Source organism: Bombina bombina, chromosome 4 (assembly GCF_027579735.1).
Source record: "Bombina bombina isolate aBomBom1 chromosome 4, aBomBom1.pri, whole genome shotgun sequence".
NCBI classification, from domain to species: domain Eukaryota; kingdom Metazoa; phylum Chordata; class Amphibia; order Anura; family Bombinatoridae; genus Bombina; species Bombina bombina.
In genome coordinates this window covers 222962512-222985664 of record NC_069502.1, presented here as the reverse complement: position 1 = coordinate 222985664, position 23153 = coordinate 222962512, and the positions used below count along the sequence as shown (strand labels likewise).

The 23153-nt window shown below is 39.2% G+C and overlaps 1 protein-coding gene across 1 annotated transcript in view; it reads left to right on the top strand.

The window, feature by feature from the left end:
* The window catches only part of LOC128657176 (kyphoscoliosis peptidase-like), a 180424-nt gene that overhangs the window by 105001 nt on the left and 52270 nt on the right, over positions 1–23153 (top strand). Inside the window, exons 4-5 of the mRNA XM_053711423.1 lie at positions 496–678; positions 22187–22377. Of these exons, the coding sequence (XP_053567398.1) occupies positions 496–678; positions 22187–22377 (374 nt within the window). The remainder of the gene's footprint in view (positions 1–495; positions 679–22186; positions 22378–23153) is intronic.

The window sequence follows — 23153 nt, the reverse complement described above, 5'->3', positions numbered from 1 at the left end:
GCTAATAGCGCTTTTTTTCTGAAACTTAATAAAACGCACATGTTTTGCAGTAGTGTGTGTTTTAGCATGCTCTGAAATTGATGTAAGAGCAAATAAGATATGTTTGACCCAAATTATTGCTGCAGCTGTTTTAAGTCCCTTTAAAGGTCAAATTTTGACAGTTGATTTAGATATCGTGAGAGCAATACAAGACAATATAATTGGCTAACTTTCTTTGTTGATTAAAAAAAAGGATTTAATTGAACTTTGGGCATGCAACAGCTCAGGCGTCCTCTGAACCCCTCAGGGATTTCAACAACAGTCCCCTCCCTTTAAGCAAGAAAGGATATTGCTTGCCCCACACCTAAAACATATACTGGATTTATGCACTTTTAGGTCCTGTAACAAAATAATTTATAAAGTGTAGTCTTTCTGATAACCCGCAGGGCTTATGCACATGATAAAAACTGATTGATCACAATTGTCACTGTATAAACAATACATATATATCTGCAGAATTGCTGGAGTGCAGTGCAAGACGATTAATGGCTATTCAAAGGGTGGATCATATAAAGTAGGACAGACATTTTCTGGGGATACAACTCATGCCTGGAACATGGTCTATCTGGAGAAAAAGTGGCATCTGCTGGACAGCACCTGGGGGGCTGGAAACGTTAATGGAAACAAATTTACATTCAAGTAAGTAATGATCACTGTCTTTGTTAACCTCACCTGTAAGTCTCTTTCCAAAGAGGCAACAAATAGAATAATATTAAAGTGAAAGTAAATCCTAGCGTTTTACAAACGCTAGGATTTACTATTGAAACAAATAAAGGGCACTTTCATTCATGAAGTATAAGATACTTCATGTAGAAAGCTCCTTTATTTGATTCAATCGATCGCCTCTCTTAGCTCCTACAGCAGAACACGGCTAAAAAATTTGTTGGCTAAGAGGTGACGTTTTCACCTCTTAGCCAATAGCTGTGCGGTAAATCTGGCTCCCATGGGCGCCAAGCCGGATTTACCGCACGGCTATTGGCTTAGAGGTGATTATTTGAATCAAATAAAGGAGCTTTCTACATGAAGTATCTTATATTTCATGAATGAAAGTGCCCTTTTTTTGTTTCAATAGTAAATCCTAGCGTTTGTAAAGTCAAAATTAAACTTTTATTTTTCAGATAGAGCATGCACTTTTAAACAACTTTCTAATTTACTTCCATTAACAAAATGTGCAGTCTTTTTATATTTATACTTTTTGAGTCACCAGCTCCTCCTGAGCATGTGCAAGAATTCATAGAATTGTGATTGGCTGATGGCTGTCACATGATACAGGGGGAGCAGAAATATGTGTATACTTATGTAAATATCTATGTGCAGACATACATAAACATATACACTGTTGATCTCTTCCCAAGTGCTAAAATAAGAGTGCTATTAGTTTTAACTTAATCAGTGTTATCACGCAATAGCACTAATATTTTTGCTATCCACTATCAATGACATATATAAAATTCTGATTTAATCCCATTGTGTCAGTTGTAATTTTCTCTAGGTAGTTGTTCTTACCTGTTGGGACAGAAAATGGGAGAAAAAAAATAAATTTGTCAGAAAAAAATGTACTGCTTATTTGAAATTCAGAGTAAGTGCTATTGCTTTGCCTTTTATTATGTACTTATTAATTTTGTAATTCTGCTGCATTGAGTGGTCTTTTAAGCCCACTGCCTTATGGAGAGAGCAATGGCTGCAGGTGTGTGCATGTTGTGGGCAGTCCTCAGAAACCAGGGCATTAGCACTAGCGGGAGTAGCTGGTGGAAGGAGTGCAGGCAGACCTTCCAAACTGTGACAATCATGCAAGATTTGGGGAGGTTCTGAGGTCTGATTTAACAGTGCTGTCAGGTACTTACCTGCAGAAACACTGGTCCTGGTGAGACGCCGAAGCCTGCTCTCCCAGCCTCGGCATCCCACTTGGAAGAACGCCAGATCCAGTTTCCTGCTGCAGCTTTTGATCCTCTCTAGGCACGCTGCCTAGATTTAAAGGGGCCACGTCCTAATTACTGGAACTCCGACCTGGCAGTGTCAGGAGTGGGAGTTCCTATAAAAGTTTACTCGGGGGGGCTGAGCTAGCCTGTGAAGGGAACAGTCGCAACACTTCAGAGCTCTGTATCTAAAATCTAAAATTGCCCTTTAATCGTAGTTAAAAGTCTGCAAACCTGCCTTTTTCAGACCGATATCGCCTCTACGCTATAGATACAATCCTGCTGACCTCTTGGAGCACACAAAACCCTATCTGCTTGTGTTTACCGCCCGGAGCGTAGAGAAGCTCCAGAGTGAACGGAGGACCTGGTTTAGCCTCGGTGCTGACTACAGCACACACAAGGAGGCGAATTGGGAGCCCTGAAACCATCCTCTTATCTGCAGATGATCCCATGTAAACAAACTCTCTGCTGCGCCGACAACTTTTCTACAGCTTTAAAAGACGTCACTCCATAAAGGTCTCGCCTAGTTAGAACTGCCGCTGCCATCTTGCCAGCACCATGCGGCTACCGGAACACCGCTGCTTTGAATAACAGCAGGAGCAGGTACTCCTAATTAAAAACATGGTGTATACTCAAACCTGCATAACAACTCTAGGTGTGTAGATGCTCCACTTATTTACCCCTAAAGGGTCATAGCCCACATCGGGCAATATTGCGAGTCACGGGTCCTGCCTACAGTGACACTGGGCTAAAGTTCAGTATATCCTAGTGAGGAATCGTCACTCCGAACCTACCTACACCTCAGCAGCATAGTTTAAACTATAAGAACCAATAAACGCTGACCAGGACTTGAGCTTATACTGCAAACCTAAAGACCACTAAACAAAAACTTCCATATTTAACAGGCTGCGGTGTTACTTCATCATGGAGTCACAGCTAATTGCTATGATTCAAAAACTCATCTTCTCTCTGGATAGCCACACATACTCCCTTAAACAGGAGATAAGACGCATTCACTATCTCTAAGAGCGAAGCGAAGGGACGTGAGGTGAGAGCTGAGGATAGTGATGCGACCTTCTCAAAATTGCCTAATTCTTCTCGTGATCCTAATAAGCCGGAAGGTAGAGCTACTCTCGATGGCCACATTGATGAAACAGTGCTAGTTAGCGGAACTTTTATTAGGTGGTCCTTGCTAAAGGCTGAGATGACCTGTTCGTGCAGATCTCATACCCCTCTGGTCCCTTCTGTTGGTCCTGTTGCCACACATTTACTTAAGACAGTTCAGGAGAACTTTGATTTCGCCACCAGATGGTGGGAGAAAAATATGTCACAGTTTTGTAAGGAGTCTCTTTAAGAGGAATGCCACAGCCCCACAGTCACAGTTCTGTGTAGTCCTGACTTGTGTATCATCATTATGCTATTACAGCCAATGCCTGGCCATATAAGGTCTGGAGTGGGTTAACCTATTGGAGTTTGCTGCTGCCTCTAATGACTTAATTGGAGTTAGATTTTATTCAGTTTAAAAGTTATTTCTTGGTTTATTATTTGATTTAACTTCATTTCCTGATGGATTCCCTTAAATATGCTAGTTCAGTCTCATGTATTTTTAGATCTGTCTTAAATAACCCCCTAACTTATAAGATAGTACCATGCCTAAATTTCAGTTGCTTAACAAAACATTTATTTTCAATGGGATATTTCCATATTTCCTATGTTTTACTTATTATGTTGTTAGTATTACTATGGTCCATTATTGAATGTGTGTTTTATGATCTTTTTGAACAAGCCTGATCTCCCTATCCCTAAAAGTTAGCCCAGAACTATCTCATCTGTTTTGCACTTATTGCGCTTTAATTCCATGCCAATAGAAGTTGGTTCCCTTTCATGTAATTGTTATGCTTGGTTCCTTTTGCCTCCGCTGTTTTAAGCTATAACGCTATTATATACGGCAGACTCAGTTAGTTTATTCACAGACGTTAGATCAGCTATATAAGCTGTTTCTTAATACTAATTGCTTCTGTCACTCAGGTATATATTTATGTGTATATAGAAATATTTGCTGGACTTAAGCCAACTCATCTATTTTAATCTTGCTACCACTTAGGTGTCCTAGGATTACTCTACTTCCAATGTTTTTAGCTAACAACTGTTAATAAGCATCCAGAAGGTTTATAATGCATGCACATGTTCTGACCATATTATTGACACTATGTATGTCACTTTTCATAAAACTCAGCCACAAAACTGTCTTAAAACTAAGGTGGTAAAGTATAGGAAGGGTCATAGTTAACCATGTATATTGTTGTTTGTTGCAAAGTGAGCCGTAACTAATTATAGTTCTCCCTGCAAACTACTTATATGAGCTGGTTGGTAGATATGCTTTGGATAGGGCACTGGCTTGTCATACTGTTCTTATAGCTCACTGTGAATGAATATAGTGGACTAATTACTGGATCCATTCTTATGTGGCCTCTGTTATGCACCATACTCTTATTTAGGAGTTCACATTGTATGCCAAATGAGTTTCTATGTAACCCCATGTCTATATATTAACATCCCTTTTGACTCCATATAGCCCCAACAATGCCATAACCTCCCTCCTGTTGTATGACTTTAGAAGTATATTTAAGAAGCCATCTACGGCCGAGGTGGCTTGCTATAGAATTTCATGTTTTATTCCTACTACAGAGGTGGACCCTAACCTATGGGCTAACACAAGTGGGACTCTCTACTCATTTAAGTAGTCAAAAACCAGCGCTTATGTCCAGATTATCTTTTTGGCTCAAGTAGCCCCCCATGTGGACTAGAGGCATATTATACCATTCATACTTTGTCCCTTTATATAATATGGTCTGACTTTAACCTATACCCCCAACCCCCCATGTTTCAACTTTCGGCAACGTTTATTTGCTGTTTAAAATGTTACTCTAAGATCGCAAACATATTTTTGGGACATCTTGTTACCTATTGTATATATCTTTAAGCTTATTCACTCAAGACTTGTCTTGGTGCTGTAGTTAATTCTTTTTCAATTTATGGGCCTAACACCTATAGCAATATGCTACCAGCTTAGCGACTACGATTTCAGAATGTTATTGTCTAACTCACGTAGTCCTATACTAGATAGATTCAGTAGGGTTATAATTTAGCCACTACAGTCCATATAGAGCATTACACACAATGTTTAATTAGACCCTAGAGCACCACTATATATAGAGTTTTCTAGGAATATCATTTATAATTATACCCTGAGTGAACTATGTCCCTCCCTATTAATTTAACAAGCAACAGGTTGTTTCTTGGCAGTTTAGCCCTTTGATTATATAATATGTCTTTTACGTACTCCTTGCACTGTACTATCCTGGTATTTTATAAGGCTCCGCCCCCCATTTCCTTTCCCGTTCCACCTAGAGCGGCTCTTGTCCGCTGCACTTCCTCTTCCCCTCCCCGCTAACTTGGTCCAAAAGTGGCCAAACCAAAACTAACCCCCACTTGTCCCAAATGTTTCCTTTCTCTTAGATTATATAACTGCATGAACGACAACGTGGTGACCATTCCTATTAGTTATATAATATAAAAAGAGGTTTCATTATCCTTTACTGTTATACTGATTACGCATATCAATATGAATACCAGACACAGCTCTATGTTTTCTTGTTATGGTTTTGATGCTCTTCCAGAAGGGTCTTACCTTTACTTCTCCGCTAAGGTTATGGTTATATAATATATGTTTTTCTGTAATATTTTTACTGTCACTGGATGAAAATTTTCTGTAATAATTCTCACAACCTCAATAAAAATATATTAAAAAAAAAAAAAAAATTACTCGGCCTATCAGTCCGGACTGAGTTATTGCCTAACGCTCCTTGTTTCTGGAGTTTGGTATACTAACCTTTCACCTTCATATGCTCACCTTTTTCCAGAGACCAAGCATACTTACCTGATATATGTGATACCTGTATATGCTCACCTTGTTCCAGACACAAAGCATACTTAACTGATATATGTGATACCTGTATATGCTCACCTTGTTCCAGAGACCAAGCATACTTACCTGACACCTGCGTATGCTCACTTTGTTCCTGAGTCCAAACATACTAACCTTGCACCTGCATATGCTCAACTGGTTTCTGAAAGTCAAGCAGACTTACCTGATACCCTGAGTATGCTCATCTTGTTCCTGAAGCAGTGTCTGCTGTACCTATCTGGTATCCCATGACAGTCTCACCAACAGTGCCTGATGGGTATCCTGTGCTTGCTGAGTATCCTGTGTCTGCTATACCAGTGATAGCTTTCCTCAAACCAGCTGTACACTGCTGTACTTACCTGATAGCCAGTGACAGTCTCACCAACAGTGTCTGATGGGTATCCCGTGTCTGCTGAGTATCCTTTGTCTGCTATACCAGTGACAGCTTTCTTCAAGCCAGCTGTGTCTGCTGTACCTACCTGGAATCCTGTGACAGTCTCACCCTCTACTGCATAATTCAAGCATCAGTGCCCACTAGACTTTGTTACTACAACCTACTTAAGTATTCTGAGATTTGCATTAGACTTTAGTGTTCTGCATTGGGCCTATGTTTAAATTTGCTGTTTCTGTGATCTTCAGTTTGAACTACCAACTGTTCTTTTGCTTATCATTCAGTAAAGCTTTCAAAATACTTTTGTTGTTCAGTGTATATGCTCCTGTATTCTGAGTTCTACACACCCTAACCTCCTCACAGATGGAACTTGCAGGAATAGTCAGTGCTTTAACACCACAAGTAAATGCAGTAACTCACTCAGTGCGTGCCTTACAAGACTGAAACAACAACTCCAAAGACCCCTGCAGGGTCCTACCCCTTCAGCATCATTATTCAGATCACCTGTATAAGAATTTGCTGTTAATATTCAGTTTGAACCTCGAGTAGCCTTACCTGAAAAATTTAGTGGGGATTGGTCCAGTTTGGGACTTTTATCACCTCCTGTCAGAGGTCAATTTTATTCTTGCAAAGCCTTGAGTCACAATATGAAGACCCATACAAGGCCTTCCCATATTATCCAAGCTATTACAGCTCTCACCAAGAAAACAACCAAATTTCTCTTGTGTGATAAAGCACAACAAGCCTTTGATAACCTAAAACAACTTTTCACCTCCTCCCCATCCTGAAGTTACCTAAAGCAATTAAGCATTTCTACATTGAAGTCAATGCTTCTGAGACAGCCATTGGAGCAGAATAATTCCAAAGAGCAGGTGACAAGGATTACCTCCACCCTGTAGCCTTTTTGTCTAGAGTTCTTTCCCCAGCAGAAATAAGCTATAATGTGGGGAACAGAGAACTACTTGCACGAAAAAACAGCCTTTTGGGAGTGGAGACATTTTCTTGCAAGGGCTAATCATTCCATTACTATTTTCACTGACCACAGGAACCTAGAGTACCTTCACTCAGCTCCAAATGTCAGACAGGCCCGGTGGGCACTCTTCTTCAGCTGCTTTCACTTCATCATCACATATTGACCTGGAGCATAGAATGGTAAAGTGGATTTCTTTTCCCATATAGGGGAAAATGTGAAAGAAATATTTAAGCCTACCACTATTCTACAACTGGGATACCTGTTGGGTATCCTGTGCCTGCTGAGTATCCTGCATCTGCTATACCAGTGACAGCTTTTCTCAAACCAGCTGTGCCTGCTTTACCTACTTGGTATCCCGTGACAGTCTCACCAACATTATCCTCTTGGTATCCTGTGCCTGCTGAGTATCCTGTGACTGTTATATCAGTGACAGCATTCTTCAAATCAGCTGTGCCTGCTGTACCTATCTGGTATCCTGTGTCAGTCTCACCAACAGTACCCTCTGGGTATCCTGTGCCTGCTGAGTATCCTGTGGCTGTTATACCAGTGACAGCTTTCCTCAAACCAGCTGTGCCTGCTGTACCTACTTGGTATCCCGTGACAGTCTCACCAAAAGTAAGCGCTGGGTATCCTGTGCCTGCTGAGTATCCTGTGGCTGTTATACCAGTGACAGCTTTTCTCAAACCAGCTGTGCCTGCTGTACCTATCTGGTATCCTGTGTCAGTCTCACCAACATTACCCGCTGGGTATCCTATACCTGTTGAGTATCTTGCCCCTGCTATACCAGTGACAGCTTTCCTCAAACCAGCTGTGCCTGTAGAGGGAGTGACTGTGACCCAGTCACTCCCTCTACTGCACAATGCAAGCATCAATGTCCACTGGACTTTGCTACTGCAACCTACTTAAGTATTCTTAACTTTGTATAGATTTTTGGATTCTGCATTGGGCCTATGTTCAAACTTGCTGTTTCTCTGATCTTCAATTTAAACTGCCAACTGTTTTTTTTTTACTTATCATTCTGTAAAGAGTGCTATTGTTCAGTGTATCTGTTCCTGCGTTCTGAGTTCCAAACACCCTAACCTTCTCCCAAGTGCTGTGATCACAAGCATGGTTTTCTATAGGGTTGCCACCCAGGCGGTATTTTAACATCATGGGGCTCGTTTCCATTGAGCCGTTAAAAATGGAGCCGTAAGCTACCAAAGTTGCCGGCAGCTAAAAGTAATTTACGGCTCCATTTTAGTACCAGGTTTCCATTTTCCACGCTCTTTTCGTGTAGGTGTAAGTTAGCATTGTGTTAACGCTTCCACCCGATGCTGCATTTCTTGAAAATTAATAGGTTACTATGGTAACCCTACCTTACACTACACTTACACTCGATTAAATATATGGCGCTGCATACAAGTGCAGTACCTATATTTTACCCGTTGCTCGCTGTTATGATAAAAGCAAACACCTAATGCATGTGCAATATATATTAAAGTTATTAACCCCTAAACCGCCATCCCCCCACATCGCAACTAACAATAAAATGTATTCATCTCTAAACCGCCATCCCCCCCACACTAACCCCACAAAATGTACTCACCGTTCCTGAAGTTCCGACATCCATCTTCATCCAGGCGGCAAGAAGTCTTCATCCAGGCGGCGACATCTTCATCCATCGTGGGGACATCTTCTATCTTCCTCCTGGTGGCGCGGAGCTGACCAGGACCGGCGGCGATGACGAATTCCAGCACGGAGCCTTCTGGGATCTCCGCTGCACACTGAAGAGTGAATGCAAGGTACCTGTTTTATATTTGGGGTACCTTGCTGAAATATTCAAATCAGCCAATAGGATGAGAGTTGCTTAAATCCTATTGGCTGTCCAAATCAGCCAATAGGATTTAAGCAGCTTGTTTCATTTATTTTTTTATGTAATCTTAGATTTTTCATTTTTTGTGATTTTAGATTTTTTTATTTTATGTAATCTTAGATTTTGTATTTAAATTAAATCATAGGTTTTATTTTTTACGTAATGTTAGGATTTTTATTTAAATTTTAGATTAGGATTTTTAATTTTGGTAGTTTAATTAATTTATTAGTTTAATAGTCTTTTTTATTTTATGTAATGGGGTTAACTTAGAGGGTGTTAGGTTAGGGGGCTTAGTGATTAGATTTATATTTTGCATTGTGGGGGGATGGCGGATTAGGGGTTAATAGTTTAAATAGGTACTTTGCGTTGTGGGCATGACGGATTAGGGGTTAATATTTTAAATAGGTACTTTGCGTTGTGGGGGGATGGCGGATTAGGGGTTAATACATTTATCATAAGTTGTGATGTGGAGGGATGGCGGATAGAGGGGTTTTGATATGTCGGGTTTATTTTTGGGAGGCGGATTAGATCACAATGGGAAAAAGGTCTAAAGAAGCTCCTTTTTCCTCTTTTACACCTAGTTGAGTGGGGTATAATTTTTCTCAATGTATCGGCAGCCTCCGACAGTGTATTAACAGTTTGCGCAGTCATTGGAAAAAATGTTTTCAGAAGCCAGAGTATGCATACCAAAATTGAGGTATAACAGTCCATTGGAAGCAGTTGGTGAACGATATTGCTTCTGACAGCATATTTATCAGTTTGCGAGCGCACGCAAACCGAATTACGTCACAATGGAAACAAGCCCATGGTCGGTATTATTGAGATTTAGGTCAAAGTTGAAAATAAAGATTAAATGAAGAAATAAATATGCTTTCATGGTCAAACTTCTTCTAAGTGTATTGAAAGCTATTTATAAACATTTTATTCAAAATCATTTCTTGCAGCTTTAGCTCCTGAAATACACTTTATAATTATTTATGCAAATGTATGCTAATGAGCATAGCTGGTATTTTGTTTTAAAAAATTATGGAAACTCTAGTTCTCTAGCTATGTTCTCTAACAACAAAGGATAATTACCCTGAAGTACTTTATAGAAAAAGTTATGCATGTATTTAGACTTATGGGGACGTAGAAAAGGCAACTCATTTTGCTTTAGGATTGAGGAGCTGAAGGGAACTAATTGGAGGTAAAATAAATATTGAAATATTTTTTCAGGGGGTATTGTTGATTATTGTTACTAAAGTTTTTGTTGCTGAATGTTTTAAATAATGTTTACTGTTCCTTTAATTTAAGGAAGCCTTAAATAGCGATACAACTTAAAGCAAATAGGAGTACTTGGTCCCAGCAAAATTTACTTTTATATAAAAAAACTAAAAGTTTATTCTGTCTAAATTTTACTTCAAAATCAATTCCTTCTAAACACCTCCCAGTTCCACTCTTGGAGCAAACTTTAGATAGAATGAGCTCACACGATGTTAAATGTCCCTTTAAACCTTTATTAAAGGGATATCAAACTCGAATTGAAAATGCTCATGAATTAATTTTATTTTTTTAAATGAGCATTTTCTCTTTTAATATTCTATAGCAAAAATACCTCTAGTACAAGAAAAATCACTGTTTTAGTTTTACTGTGCACGGATCATATTCATATATGCTCCATACATGTGTTCAGAGAGCCGTCAGTGGCACATATGCATCAGAGGTAATGCAAGGTGAGTTATTGCTGACACAATGGCCTCTAGTTATCAACGCGTCTAATTTACCTGCCTTCGCCGGTTCAATACGCCCGCCTAAGCTCGCCTACCATCTCCGCCGCGGACCTGCAAAAGTTCGCCTAAGTTATCAATAAATCTGTCAAAAAGCCGCGCACCAAGTACGGGGCGATGAGCAGCGGACTGTGATAGTTATCACTCATCCGATCTCACTGCTCTTCGGCTTTTTCACAGCTTTATTGATACCCGTGTCACTAAGCACCCACACTAACTACACTGTTCTACCCCCTATACCGGCGCCCCCGGAGCCTCCCGCAACTAAATAAAGTTACTAACCCCTAAACCGCCGCTCCTAGACCCCGCCGCAACTCTTATAAATGTATTAACCCCTAAACCGCCGCTCCCGGACACCGCCGCCACCTACATTATACCTACTAACCCCTATCCTGCCCCCCTATACCGCCGCCCTCTATAATAAAGTTATTAACCTCTAAACCGCCGCTCCCGGACCTCGCCGCAACTAAATAAATAGTTTAACCCCTAAACCGCCGCTCCCGGACCTCGCCGCAACTAAATAAATAGTTTAACCCCTAAACCGCCGCTCCCGGACCCCGCCGCAACCTATATTAAACTTATTAACCTCTATCCTGCCCCCCTACACCGTTGCCACCTATAATAAATTTATTAACCCCTATCCTGCCCCCTCCTACACCGCAGCCACTGTAATAAATTTATTAACCCCTAAACCTAAGTCTAACACTAAACCTAACACCCCCCTAACTTAAATATTAATTAAATAAATTTCTCTTATTAAATAAATTAATCCTATTTAAAACTAAATACTTACCTTTAAAATAAACCCTAATATAGCTACAATATAAATAATAATTATATTGTAGCTATCTTAGGAATTATTTTTATTTTACAGGCATCTTTCAATTTATTTTAACTAGGTACAATAGCTATTAAATAGTTATTAACTATTTAATAGCTACCTAGCTAAAATAAAGAGAAATTTACCTGTAAAATAAATCCTAACCTAAGTTACAATTACACATAACACTACACTATACTTTAATAAATTATTCCTATTTAAAACTAAATACTTACCTGTAAAATAAACCCTAAGATAGCTACAATGTAATTAATAATTACATTGTAGCTATTTTAGGATGTATATTTATTTTACAGGTAACTTTGTATTTATTTTAGCTAGTTAGAATAGTTATTAAATAGTTATTAACTATTTAATAACTACCTAGCTAAAAGAAATACAAAATTACCTGTAAAATAAATCCTAACCTAAGTTACAATTAAACCGAACACTACACTATCATTAAATTAATTACCTACAAATAACTACAATTAAATACAATTAAATAAACTAACTAAAGTACAAAAAAAAAAAAGCTAAGTTACAAAAAAAAAAAAAAAAAAGTTACAAACATTTACAAAATATTACAACAATTTTAAGCTAATTACACCTAATCTAAGCCCCCTAATAAAATAACAAAGCCCCCCAAAATAAAAAAATGCCCTACCCTATTCTAAATTAAAAAAGTTCAAAGCTCTTTTACCTTACCAGCCCTTAAAAGGGCCTTTTGCGGGGCATGCCCCAAAGAAAACAGCTCTTTTACCTGTAAAAGAAAAATACAACCCCTCCCCAATGTTAAAACCCACCACCCACATACCCCTAATCTAACCCAAACCCCCCTTAAATAAACCTAACACTACCCCCTGAAGATCATCCTACCTTGAGTCGTCTTCACTCAGCCGAGCCACCAATGGAACCGAAGAGGAGATCCAGAGCGGCAGAAGTGATCCTCCAAGGGGCACTGAAGAAGTCTTCTATCCGATGAAGTGATCCTCCAAGGGGCGCTGAAGAAGTCTTCCATCCGGGTGATGTCATCTTCCAAGCGGCGCTGAAGAAGTCTTCCATCCGGGCGATGTCATCTTTGAAGCGGCGCTGAAGAAGTCTTCCATCCGGGCGATGTCATCTTCCAAGCGGGGTCTTCAATCTTCTTTCTTCAGGATCCATCTTCATCCCGCAGACGCGGAACATCCTTCTTCCCCGACGGACTAACGACGAATGAAGGCTCCTTTAAGGGACGTCATCCAAGATGGCGTCCCTTCAATTCCGATTGGCTGATAGGATTTTATCAGCCAATCGGAATTAAGGTAGGAAAAATCTGATTGGCTGATTGAATCAGCCAATCAGATTGAAGTTCAATCCGATTGGCTGATCCAATCAGCCAATCAGATTGAGCCCGCATTCCATTGGCTGTTCCGATCAGCCAATAGAATGCGATCTCAATCTGATTGGCTGATTCAATCAGCCAATCAGATTTTTCCTACCTTAATTCCGATTGCTGATAGAATCCTATCAGCCAATCGGAATTGAAGGGACGCCATCTTGACATCGCCCGGATGGAAAACTTCTTCAGCGCCGCTTGGAGGATCACTTCATCGGATGGAAGACTTCTTCAGGGCCCCTTGGAGGATCACTTCATCGGATGGAAGACTTCTTCAGCGCCCCTTGGAGGATCACTTCTGCCGCTCCGGATCTCCTCTTCGGTTCCATCGGTGGCTCGGCTGAGTGAAGACGACTCAAGGTAGGATGATCTTCAGGGGGTAGTGTTAGGTTTATTTAAGGGGGGTTTGGGTTAGATTAGGGGTATGTGGTTGGTGGGTTTTGACGTTGGGGGGGTTGTATTTTTCTTTTACAGGCAAAAGAGCTGTTTTCTTTGGGGCATGCCCCGCAAAAGGCCCTTTTAAGGGCTGGTAAGGTAAAAGAGCTTTGAACTTTTTTAATTTAGAATAGGGTAGGGCATTTTTTTATTTTGGGGGGCTTTGTTATTTTATTAGGGGGCTTAGATTAGGTGTAATTAGCTTAAAATTGTTGTAATATTTTTTAAATGTTTGTAGCTTATTTTTTTTATTTTTTGTAACTTAGCTTTTTTTATTTTTTGTACTTTAGTTAGTTTATTTAATTGTATTTAATTGTAGTTATTTGTAGCTAATTAATTTAATTAATTTAATGATAGTGTAGTGTTAGGTTTAATTGTAACTTTGGTTAGGATTTATTTTACAGGTAATTTTGTTTTTCTTTTAGCTAGGTAGTTATTAAATAGTTAATAACTATTTAATACCTATTCTAACTAGCTAAAATAAATACAAAGTTACCTGTAAAATAAATATAAATCCTAAAATAGCTACAATGTAATTATTAATTATATTGTAGTTATTTTAGGCCTAGATTTGGAGTTTGGCGTTAGCCGTGAAAACCAGCGTTAGAGGCTCCTAACGCTGGTTTTAGGCTACCACCGGTATTTGGAGTCACTCAAAATAGGGTCTAACGCTCACTTTTCATCCGCGACTTTTCCGTACCGCAGATCCCCTTACGTCAATTGCGTATCCTATCTTTTCAATGGGATCTTTCTAACTCTGGTATTTAGAGTCGTTTCTGAAGTGAGCGTTAGACATCTAACGACAAAACTCCAGCCGCAGGAAAAAAGTCAGTAGTTAAGACCTTTCTGGGCTAACGCCGGTTTATAAAGCTCTTAACTACTGTACTCTAAAGTACACTAACACCCATAAACTACCTATGTACCCCTAAACCGAGGTCCCCCCACATCGCCGACACTCGAATAATTTTTTTTAACCCCTAATCTGCCGACCGCCACCTACGTTATCCTTATGTACCCCTAATCTGCTCCCCCTAACACCGCCGACCCCTATATTATATTTATTAACCCCTAATCTGCCCCCCACAACGTCGCCTCCACCTGCCTAAACTTATTAACCCCTAATCTGCCGACCGCAAAGCGCCGCCACCTACGTTATCCTTATGTACCCCAAATCTGCTGCCCCTAACACCGCCGACCCCTATATTATATTTATTAACCCCTAATCTGCCCCCCACAACGTCGCCTCCACCTGCCTACACTTATTAACCCCTAATCTGCCGAGCGGACCTGAGCGCTACTATAATAAAGTTATTAACCCCTAATCCGCCTCACTAACCCTATAATAAATAGTATTAACCCCTAATCTGCCCTCCCTAACATCGCCGACACCTAACTTCAATTATTAACCCCTAATCTGCCGACCGGAGCTCACCGCTATTCTAATAAATGGATTAACCCCTAAAGCTAAGTCTAACCCTAACACTAACACCCCCCTAAGTTAAATATAATTTAAATCTAACGAAATAAATTAACTCTTATTAAATAAATTATTCCTATTTAAAGCTAAATACTTACCTGTAAAACAAATCCTAATATAGCTACAATATAAATTATATTTATATTATAGCTATTTTAGGATTTATATTTATTTTACAGGTAACTTTGTATTTATTTTAACCAGGTACAATAGCTATTAAATAGTTAAGAACTATTTAATAGCTAAAATAGTTAAAATAATTACAAATTTACCTGTAAAAGAAATCCTAACCTAAGTTACAATTAAAACTAACACTACACTATCAATAAATTAATTAAATAAACTACCTACAATTACCTACAATTAACCTAACACTACACTATCAATAAATTAATTAAATAAACTACCTACAATTAACCTAACACTACACTATCAATAAATTAATTAAATAAACTACCTACAATTAACCTAACACTACACTATCAATAAATTAATTAAATACAATTCCTACAAATAAATACAATTAAATAAACTTGCTAAAGTACAAAAAATAAAAAAGAACTAAGTTACAAAAAATAAAAAAATATCTACAAACATAAGAAAAATATTACAATTTTAAACTAATTACACCTACTCTAAGCCCCCTAATAAAACAACAAAGCCCCCCAAAATAAAAAATGCCCTACCCTATTCTAAATTACTAAAGTTAAAAGCTCTTTTACCTTACCAGCCCTGAACAGGGCCCTTTGCGGGGCATGCCCCAAGAAGTTCAGCTCTTTTGCCTGTAAAAAAAAAACATACAATACCCCCCCCCCAACATTACAACCCACCACCCACATACCCCTAATCTAACCCAAACCCCCCTTAAATAAACCTAACACTAAGCCCCTGAAGATCATCCTACCTTGTCTTCACCTCACCAGGTATCACCGATCCGTCCTGGCTCCAAAATCTTCATCCAACCCAAGCAGGTCCGGTGCCTGAAGAGGTCCAGAAGAGGCTCCAAAGTCTTCATCCTATCCGGGAAGAAGAGGCGATCCGGACCGGCAACCATCTTGATCCAAGCGGCATCTTCTATCTTCATCCGATGACGACCGGCTCCATCCTGAAGACCTCCACCGCGGACCCATCTTCTTCCGGCGACGTCCAACTGCAGAATGACGGTTCCTTTAAGGGACGTCATCCAAGATGGCGTCCCTCGAATTCCGATTGGCTGATAGGATTCTATCAGCCAATCGGAATTAAGGTAGGAATATTCTGATTGGCTGATGGAATCAGCCAATCAGAATCAAGTTCAATCCGATTGGCTGATCCAATCAGCCAATCAGATTGAGCTCGCATTCTATTGGCTGTTCTATTGTACCTGGTTAAAATAAATACAAAGTTACCTGTAAAATAAATATAAATCAAGTTCAATCCGATTGGCTGATCCAATCAGCCAATCAGATTGAGCTCGCATTCTATTGGCTGTTCTATTGTACCTGGTTAAAATAAATACAAAGTTACCTGTAAAATAAATATAAATCCTAAAATAGCTATTTATTAACCCCTAATCTGCCCCCGACGTTGAGGGGGGCAGATTAGGGGTTAATAAATATAATATAGGGGTCGGCGGTGTTAGGGGCAGCAGATTAGTGGTACATAAGGATAACGTAGGTGGCGGCGCTTTGCGGTCGGCAGATTAGGGGTTAATTATTGTAGGTAGGTGGAGGCGACGTTGTGGGGGGCAGATTAGGGGTTAATAAATATAATATAGGGGTCGGCGATGTTAGGGAACCAGATTAGGGGTACATAGGGATAATGTAAGTAGCGGCGGTTTACAGAGCGGAAGATTAGGGGTTAATAATAATATGCAGGGGTCAGCGATAGCGGGGGCGGCAGATTAGGGGTTAAAAAGTGTAAGGTTAGGGGTGTTTAGACTCGGGGTACATGTTAGAGTGTTAAGTGCAGACGTAGGAAGGGTTACCGCATAGCAAACAATGGGGCTGCGTTAGGTTTTTTTTCAGCTCAAACAGCCCCATTGTTTCCTATGGGGGAATCGTGCACGAGCACGTTTTTGAGGCTGGCCGCGTCCGTAAGCAACTCTGGTATCGAGAGTTGAAGCTGCGTTAAAAATGCTCTACGTTCCTTTTTTGGAGCCTAACGCAGCCTTTATGTGGACTCTCGATACCAGAGTTATTTTTATGGTGCGGCCAGAAAAAAGCCGGCGTTAGTTTTTCGGGTCGTTACCGATAAAACTCCAAATCTAGCCGTTAGGGTTTATTTTACAGGTAAGTATTTAGTTTAAATAGGAATAATTTATTAAAGTATAGTGTAGTGTTAGGTGTAATTGTAACTTAGGTTAGGATTTATTTTACAGGTAAATTTCTCTTTATTTTAGCTAGGTAGCTATTAAATAGTTAATAACTATTTAATAGCTATTGTACCTAGTTAAAATAAATTGAAAGATGCCTGTAAAATAAAAATAAATCCTAACATAGCTACAATATAATTATTATTTATATTGTAGCTATATTAGGGTTTATTTTATAGGTAAGTATTTAGATTTAAAGAGGATTCATTTAGTTAATAATAGAAATATTATTTAGATTTATTTAATTAATATTTAAGTTAGGGGGGTGTTAGGTTTAGGGGTTAATAAATTTATTACAGTGGCGGCGGTGTAGGGGGGGCAGGATAGGGGTTAATAAATTTATTATAGGTGGCGACGGTGTGGGGGGGCAGGATAGGGGTTAATAAGTTTAATATAGGTTGCGGCGGGGTCCGGGAGCGGCTCTTTAGGGGTTAAACTATTTATTTATTTATTTGCGGCGAGGTCCGGGAGCGGCAGGATAGGGGTTAATAACTTTATTATAGGTGGCGACGGTATAGGGGAGCAGGATAGGGGTTAATAGGTATCATGTAGGTGGTGGCGGGGTCTGGGAGTGGCGGTTTAGGGGTTAATACATATATTATAGTTGCGGCAGGGTCAGGGAGCGGCGGTTTAGGGGTTAATCAGTTTATTATAGCTTGCGGCGGGCTCCGGGAGCGGCGGTTTAGGGGGTAATAAGTTTATTAGAGTGGCGGTGGGCTCCGGGAGCAGCGGTTTAGGGGGTAATAACTTTATTTAGTTGCGGCGGTGTAGGGGGGGACAGATTAGGGGTGTTTAGACTCGGGGTACATGTTAGGGTGTTAGGTGTAGACAACTCCCATAGGAATCAATGGGATGTCTGGCAGCAGCGAACATGAACTTTCGCTATGGTCAGACTCCCATTGATTCCTATGGGATCCGCCACCTCCAGGGCGGCGGTTTGAAAACCAGGTACGCTGGGCCGGAAAAGTGCCGAGCGTACCTGCTAGTTTTTTGATAACTAGCAAAAGTAGTCAGATTGTGCCGCACTTGTGTGCGGAACATCTGGAGTGACGTAAGAATCGATCTGTGTCGGACTGAGTCCGGCGGATCGAAGCTTACGTCACTAAATTCTGCTTTTGCCGGTCTCTAGCCTTTGATAACTAAGGCGAATCAGCCTCGCCACAAATACGCTGTGGAATTCCAGCGTATTTGAGGATGACGGCTTGATAACTAGAGACCAATATATGCTCTCTGAGCAAGGGCATTGTTTGATTGCAGATGCATGGGGCATATAAAACTGCTTCTTTTTTTTGAAATTGAAATGTACATTAATGCAAGTTTATGTCCACTTAGAAGGCAGAGCTAGAGCGACACCTATCCTATAAATGAGGTTCCATGAATTTGTAGACCACATACAGTATCATAGGCCTAGATTTATTATATGGCAAAGCAGACTTACAAGCTCAAAGGACAGAGTCCTTGCCGCAAATGTTTTTGCATTAAGAACTCCAAACCTGCTCAAAGAATGATTTTATTACTGCTACTGGGATATCCCTTTAAATGCAATTTTAACAAGGGAATTAATATACATTATGACATAGGGCCTACATTCAAGTGTATATTGATGTTAATTCACTGCACAACTGTGACCATTGTTTTTAAATTGCAGACTAATTTTTTAAGTATATTTTTTAATAAAGTTGATTTTAACAATTTACAGACAACACAAACCAAAAAGAACTTGTGTGAGATAATCAGTATGTCTATATATGAACTCATGAGTGCTATTTTGTTCAGTAATCTTACTGATATCAAGATTTCTAGTAGCTTAGTACACAGCACTATATTGCCTAAATTGTGAACAAATAATTGATTTATAGTATCTTTAATATAGGCAGTTCATTAAAATCTAGATTTAAAGGTGTGCAAAAGTCCTAGGCCATCATCAGATTTCTTATTTTAGCAATGGTATAATAACCATGTATAATTATTTATCAGTCTATTTATTATAATACAACCAGAAAATACAGGATATTTGTATGCAGTATTAAAAAACAAAAAAAATCAGAGAAAACTACTTCTATAGGCTAAAGTGGCAAGTATTTAGTGTGACCTCCCCTTACACTTGAGTAATAGCAGGAACCTGGTACTTGTAAACCTAAATGGAATAGATCCCTAATTAATGTCATTGCTACCACCTGTATTTGTCCTACTATTTCATGTCAAAATGTTTGCAGTGAAAAAGGTCTATTACACCAGGTTTGTGCAAGATATGCTTGATCATTACATACACATGTGGTATGAGTTTAATTCATTGTAAGCTTGCTAATAAGACCAACTTTCAATCACATCATCCCGTTAAAATGCCAAAGATCACAACATTTGACAGACATAAAATCATACTTTTGTATCAGCAAGGCCACTCTCAAAGGTAAATCATAAAACAAACTGGATACTCAAGATGTGGTATTTAAGCTGTTACAAAGAAATTTAAAGAATCAGGAGAGGTCAAGGACAAAAAAAGGACTGGAAGGCCAAGAAAACTTTCAAAATCTGATGAGAAGTTTCTGAGAGTTTCTTCTTTGAGAGATCGGAAGAAGTCCAGCAAGGACCTGGCTCAGCATCTGGCAGCTTCATCAGAATGCCAAGTTGACCCTACCACAGTCTGAAGACGCTGGATAAGGAATGTTCTTTGTGGAAGGGAAGCAGCCAAGAACCAATTTTTCAGAAGGGGAATAGGGTGAAGAGGCTAAGAAACGCTAAAGCTCACAAATATTGGAATGAAGATCAGTGGAAAAGAATATTATGGAGTGACGAATCCAAGTTTGAAACTTTTGGGTCCAATCATCGAAAAAATGTGAGAAAAAGAGTTAGAGAGAGATGGAAGAATGAGTGCTTGCGGTCTTTAGTGTAACATGGTGGAGGGTCTGTCCTGGTTTGCATGGTTTGTCCTGGGCTGCAGTTCTGCCAGTGGAGCTGGCGATATTGTCCGAATTGATGGGATCATTAATGCTGAAAAGTACAGACAGGTTTTAATTCATCATGCCATTCCTTCTGGAAATCACCTGATTGGGAATGGTTTTATTTTTCAGCCTGATAACAATCCCAAGCACACCGCTAATGCAGTGAAATCATATTTGGAGAGAAAAACAGCTGATAAAACACTGACAGTCATGGACTGGTCTCCACAGAGTCCAGACCTTATTATTATGGAGGCAGTATGGGATCACCTGGATAGAAAAAGAGATAAAAAAAAACATCCTAAATCTAAAGAAGAACTCTGGGAAGTGCTGAAATAAGCCTGGTATAATATACCAGAAGATTACTTCAGAAAACTTGAGGACAGTCTCCCCAAAATAGTTCAAGATGTGCTTGGTGCCAAGGGAGGTCACACTAAATACTGACTTTTGCCTGAAGAAGCCATTTTATTCTGAAATAAATTTTTTTTTGGGGGGGGGGTTATTTTGTGTACATATTTTCTGTTAATAAAGAGACTGAAAAATAAATATGGATGGTCATTAAAACTTTGCTAAAACAACAAAGCTTGTGGTGTATATACTGAGTATTATTTTAATGCACCTTCGGCTTAGTGTACTTTCAAGTCAGTGCACCATAGGGTTAGTGCTTGAGCGAAAGCTAGGACCCTATGGCGTGCTAACCTGATATAGTGTGTTTTACCATGGACTTGTAATATCAATTTTCATGCTAATTTAAGCAAAATCCATCTATAATTATATCCCAGCCCGCCCTATCATTAGCACTCCACTTGTAACCAGGGTCAATATCTGCTGCTTACAATATCTGCTGCTCACAAGCCAACCCAATATGCTTGCTTCACATTACAGCAAAAAGATGTGCAGACATGAACCCTCCTCCTTTTAAATAAAGTACGTAGAGTACAGGGAGCTCCTAAAACATAACCTTTATCTATCTTCATAAAAGTAAAAGCAGAGGACTCAAAAAGCACAAGAGCCCCTCGGTCAGCAAGACAGGCAGTCAGCAAGTCCTTTTACACATGCAGAGTGTGCTCCCCCATCATGTAGGCAACTGTAGTTCCCGACTGTGGAGATAGCTGCAGTATAGACCACGTATCAAGACCATCTAGGAAATCATTTATGTAGCACAAGCGTTGGGCATATAGAAAACTTAATAAAAATAAATCAAATTGACACTATAAAAAAACAACATTTTGGGCTCCCTTCAAAAAGTTCTGGTGCTTATGGGATAAGATGCTAAAAGGCAGGACAATGTCTTATCACCCTATATTAAGAGCTATGCTCACTAAAAGGTGCACATATGTTTTATGTGACAAAAATACTCAGTCCAGTACCTGTGTGTAATTGAACAAGGTGTGTAAGCTATCAAGCTTTGTACCAAAAACCAAATACATAAAATACAAAGTAGTAGCAGCACCACCAAAATTATAATAAATATTTTATTATGCGAGACTTAGAAAGCAACAACAATGTTTCGTACCCATGTTCTTAGTCGTAACTAAGGAGATGGGTCCGAAACGTCGTCTTTGTTTTCTAAGTCTGGCATAATAAAATATTTATTGTTATTTTTGGTGGTGCTGCTACTATTTCGTTTATTTTTGGAGGTGCTGCTACTATTTCGTTTAGTATTTTTTATTTGGAGGATAAAACTTATTCTTTACAATATAGAGCTCAATAAAAATAATTTTAAAAGCATATTGAAAGTACAAAGTAAAAATAATAATAAAATACACCTAGTTTTAGAACTACTAGTCAACTATATTTATAAGAAATGTTCAGATTAATGTTTAAGAAACTGAAATGATAAATTAATGAATATTATTCTATGTGCTGACATATTTCAGGTACGATGAGTTTTATTTTTTGACACACCCTGCACTCTTTATTGAAGATCACTTCCCAGAGCAGAACAAATCGCAACTCATCGTGCCACATCTTTCTCTAAAGCAGTTTGAAAAGAATGTTTACCACAGGAGCGCATTTTATAAGTTTGGTCTGCTGTCCTCTGAGCCAGATACTGCAATCATTCAAACAGGTAACAGAATGCTTGTTTATTTATTTTATTTGTTAGTAAATATTTAACCTTAAGAAAGGAGGCAATTGTCCAAGACAAGTTATGAAAGTAAACAAAACCTAGAATTTGAGCTATATATTTGTTCAACTTAATTTGTTCAATATTGTTTATTAGAGGACAAATAGGGCTTTCTTTTGACATCAAATATTTATATATGAACTATAATTTATTTTATTCTGAATACAATGAAATCCAAGTAAGTGTGAGAAATCAAGAAATTGTATTTTTTTTTTAAACATGCACACACATTTTTTATTGTGAATTTTATAACCCTGATATTTTTTTCTGCAATAAAACACCCATAATTGTATTCTGCAATGTCCAGCTAGCACAGCAAAACCCCCCATGTACAGGTTTTATGGGGTTTCGGAAGTTACAGGGTCAAATATGGTGTCTGCCCATTTCAGTCTCTGGGGTTGATTTATTAAGCAGCGAATGCTGCATCGACGCCCCATCATTTCTGGTCCGCTAGGAACGTAAGTCTCTTCCACCTTTTATGTGGTGGACTTAAATCATCCCAATCCAATACAATCAGGATGACTGACGGGCCCAGTGGCCACCAGTGAGCAGGGGGCAGCATTGCACAAGCAGTTCACCAGAAATGCTTGTGCAATTTTAAATGCCAACAGCGTATGCTCTCGCCATTTAGCGAAGTCGGGGGCCACTCGACCTTTGGTAAATCTACCCCTCTATACGTGGAAATTTGAAACACTGATCTAAACAGCACTGAAAGGGTT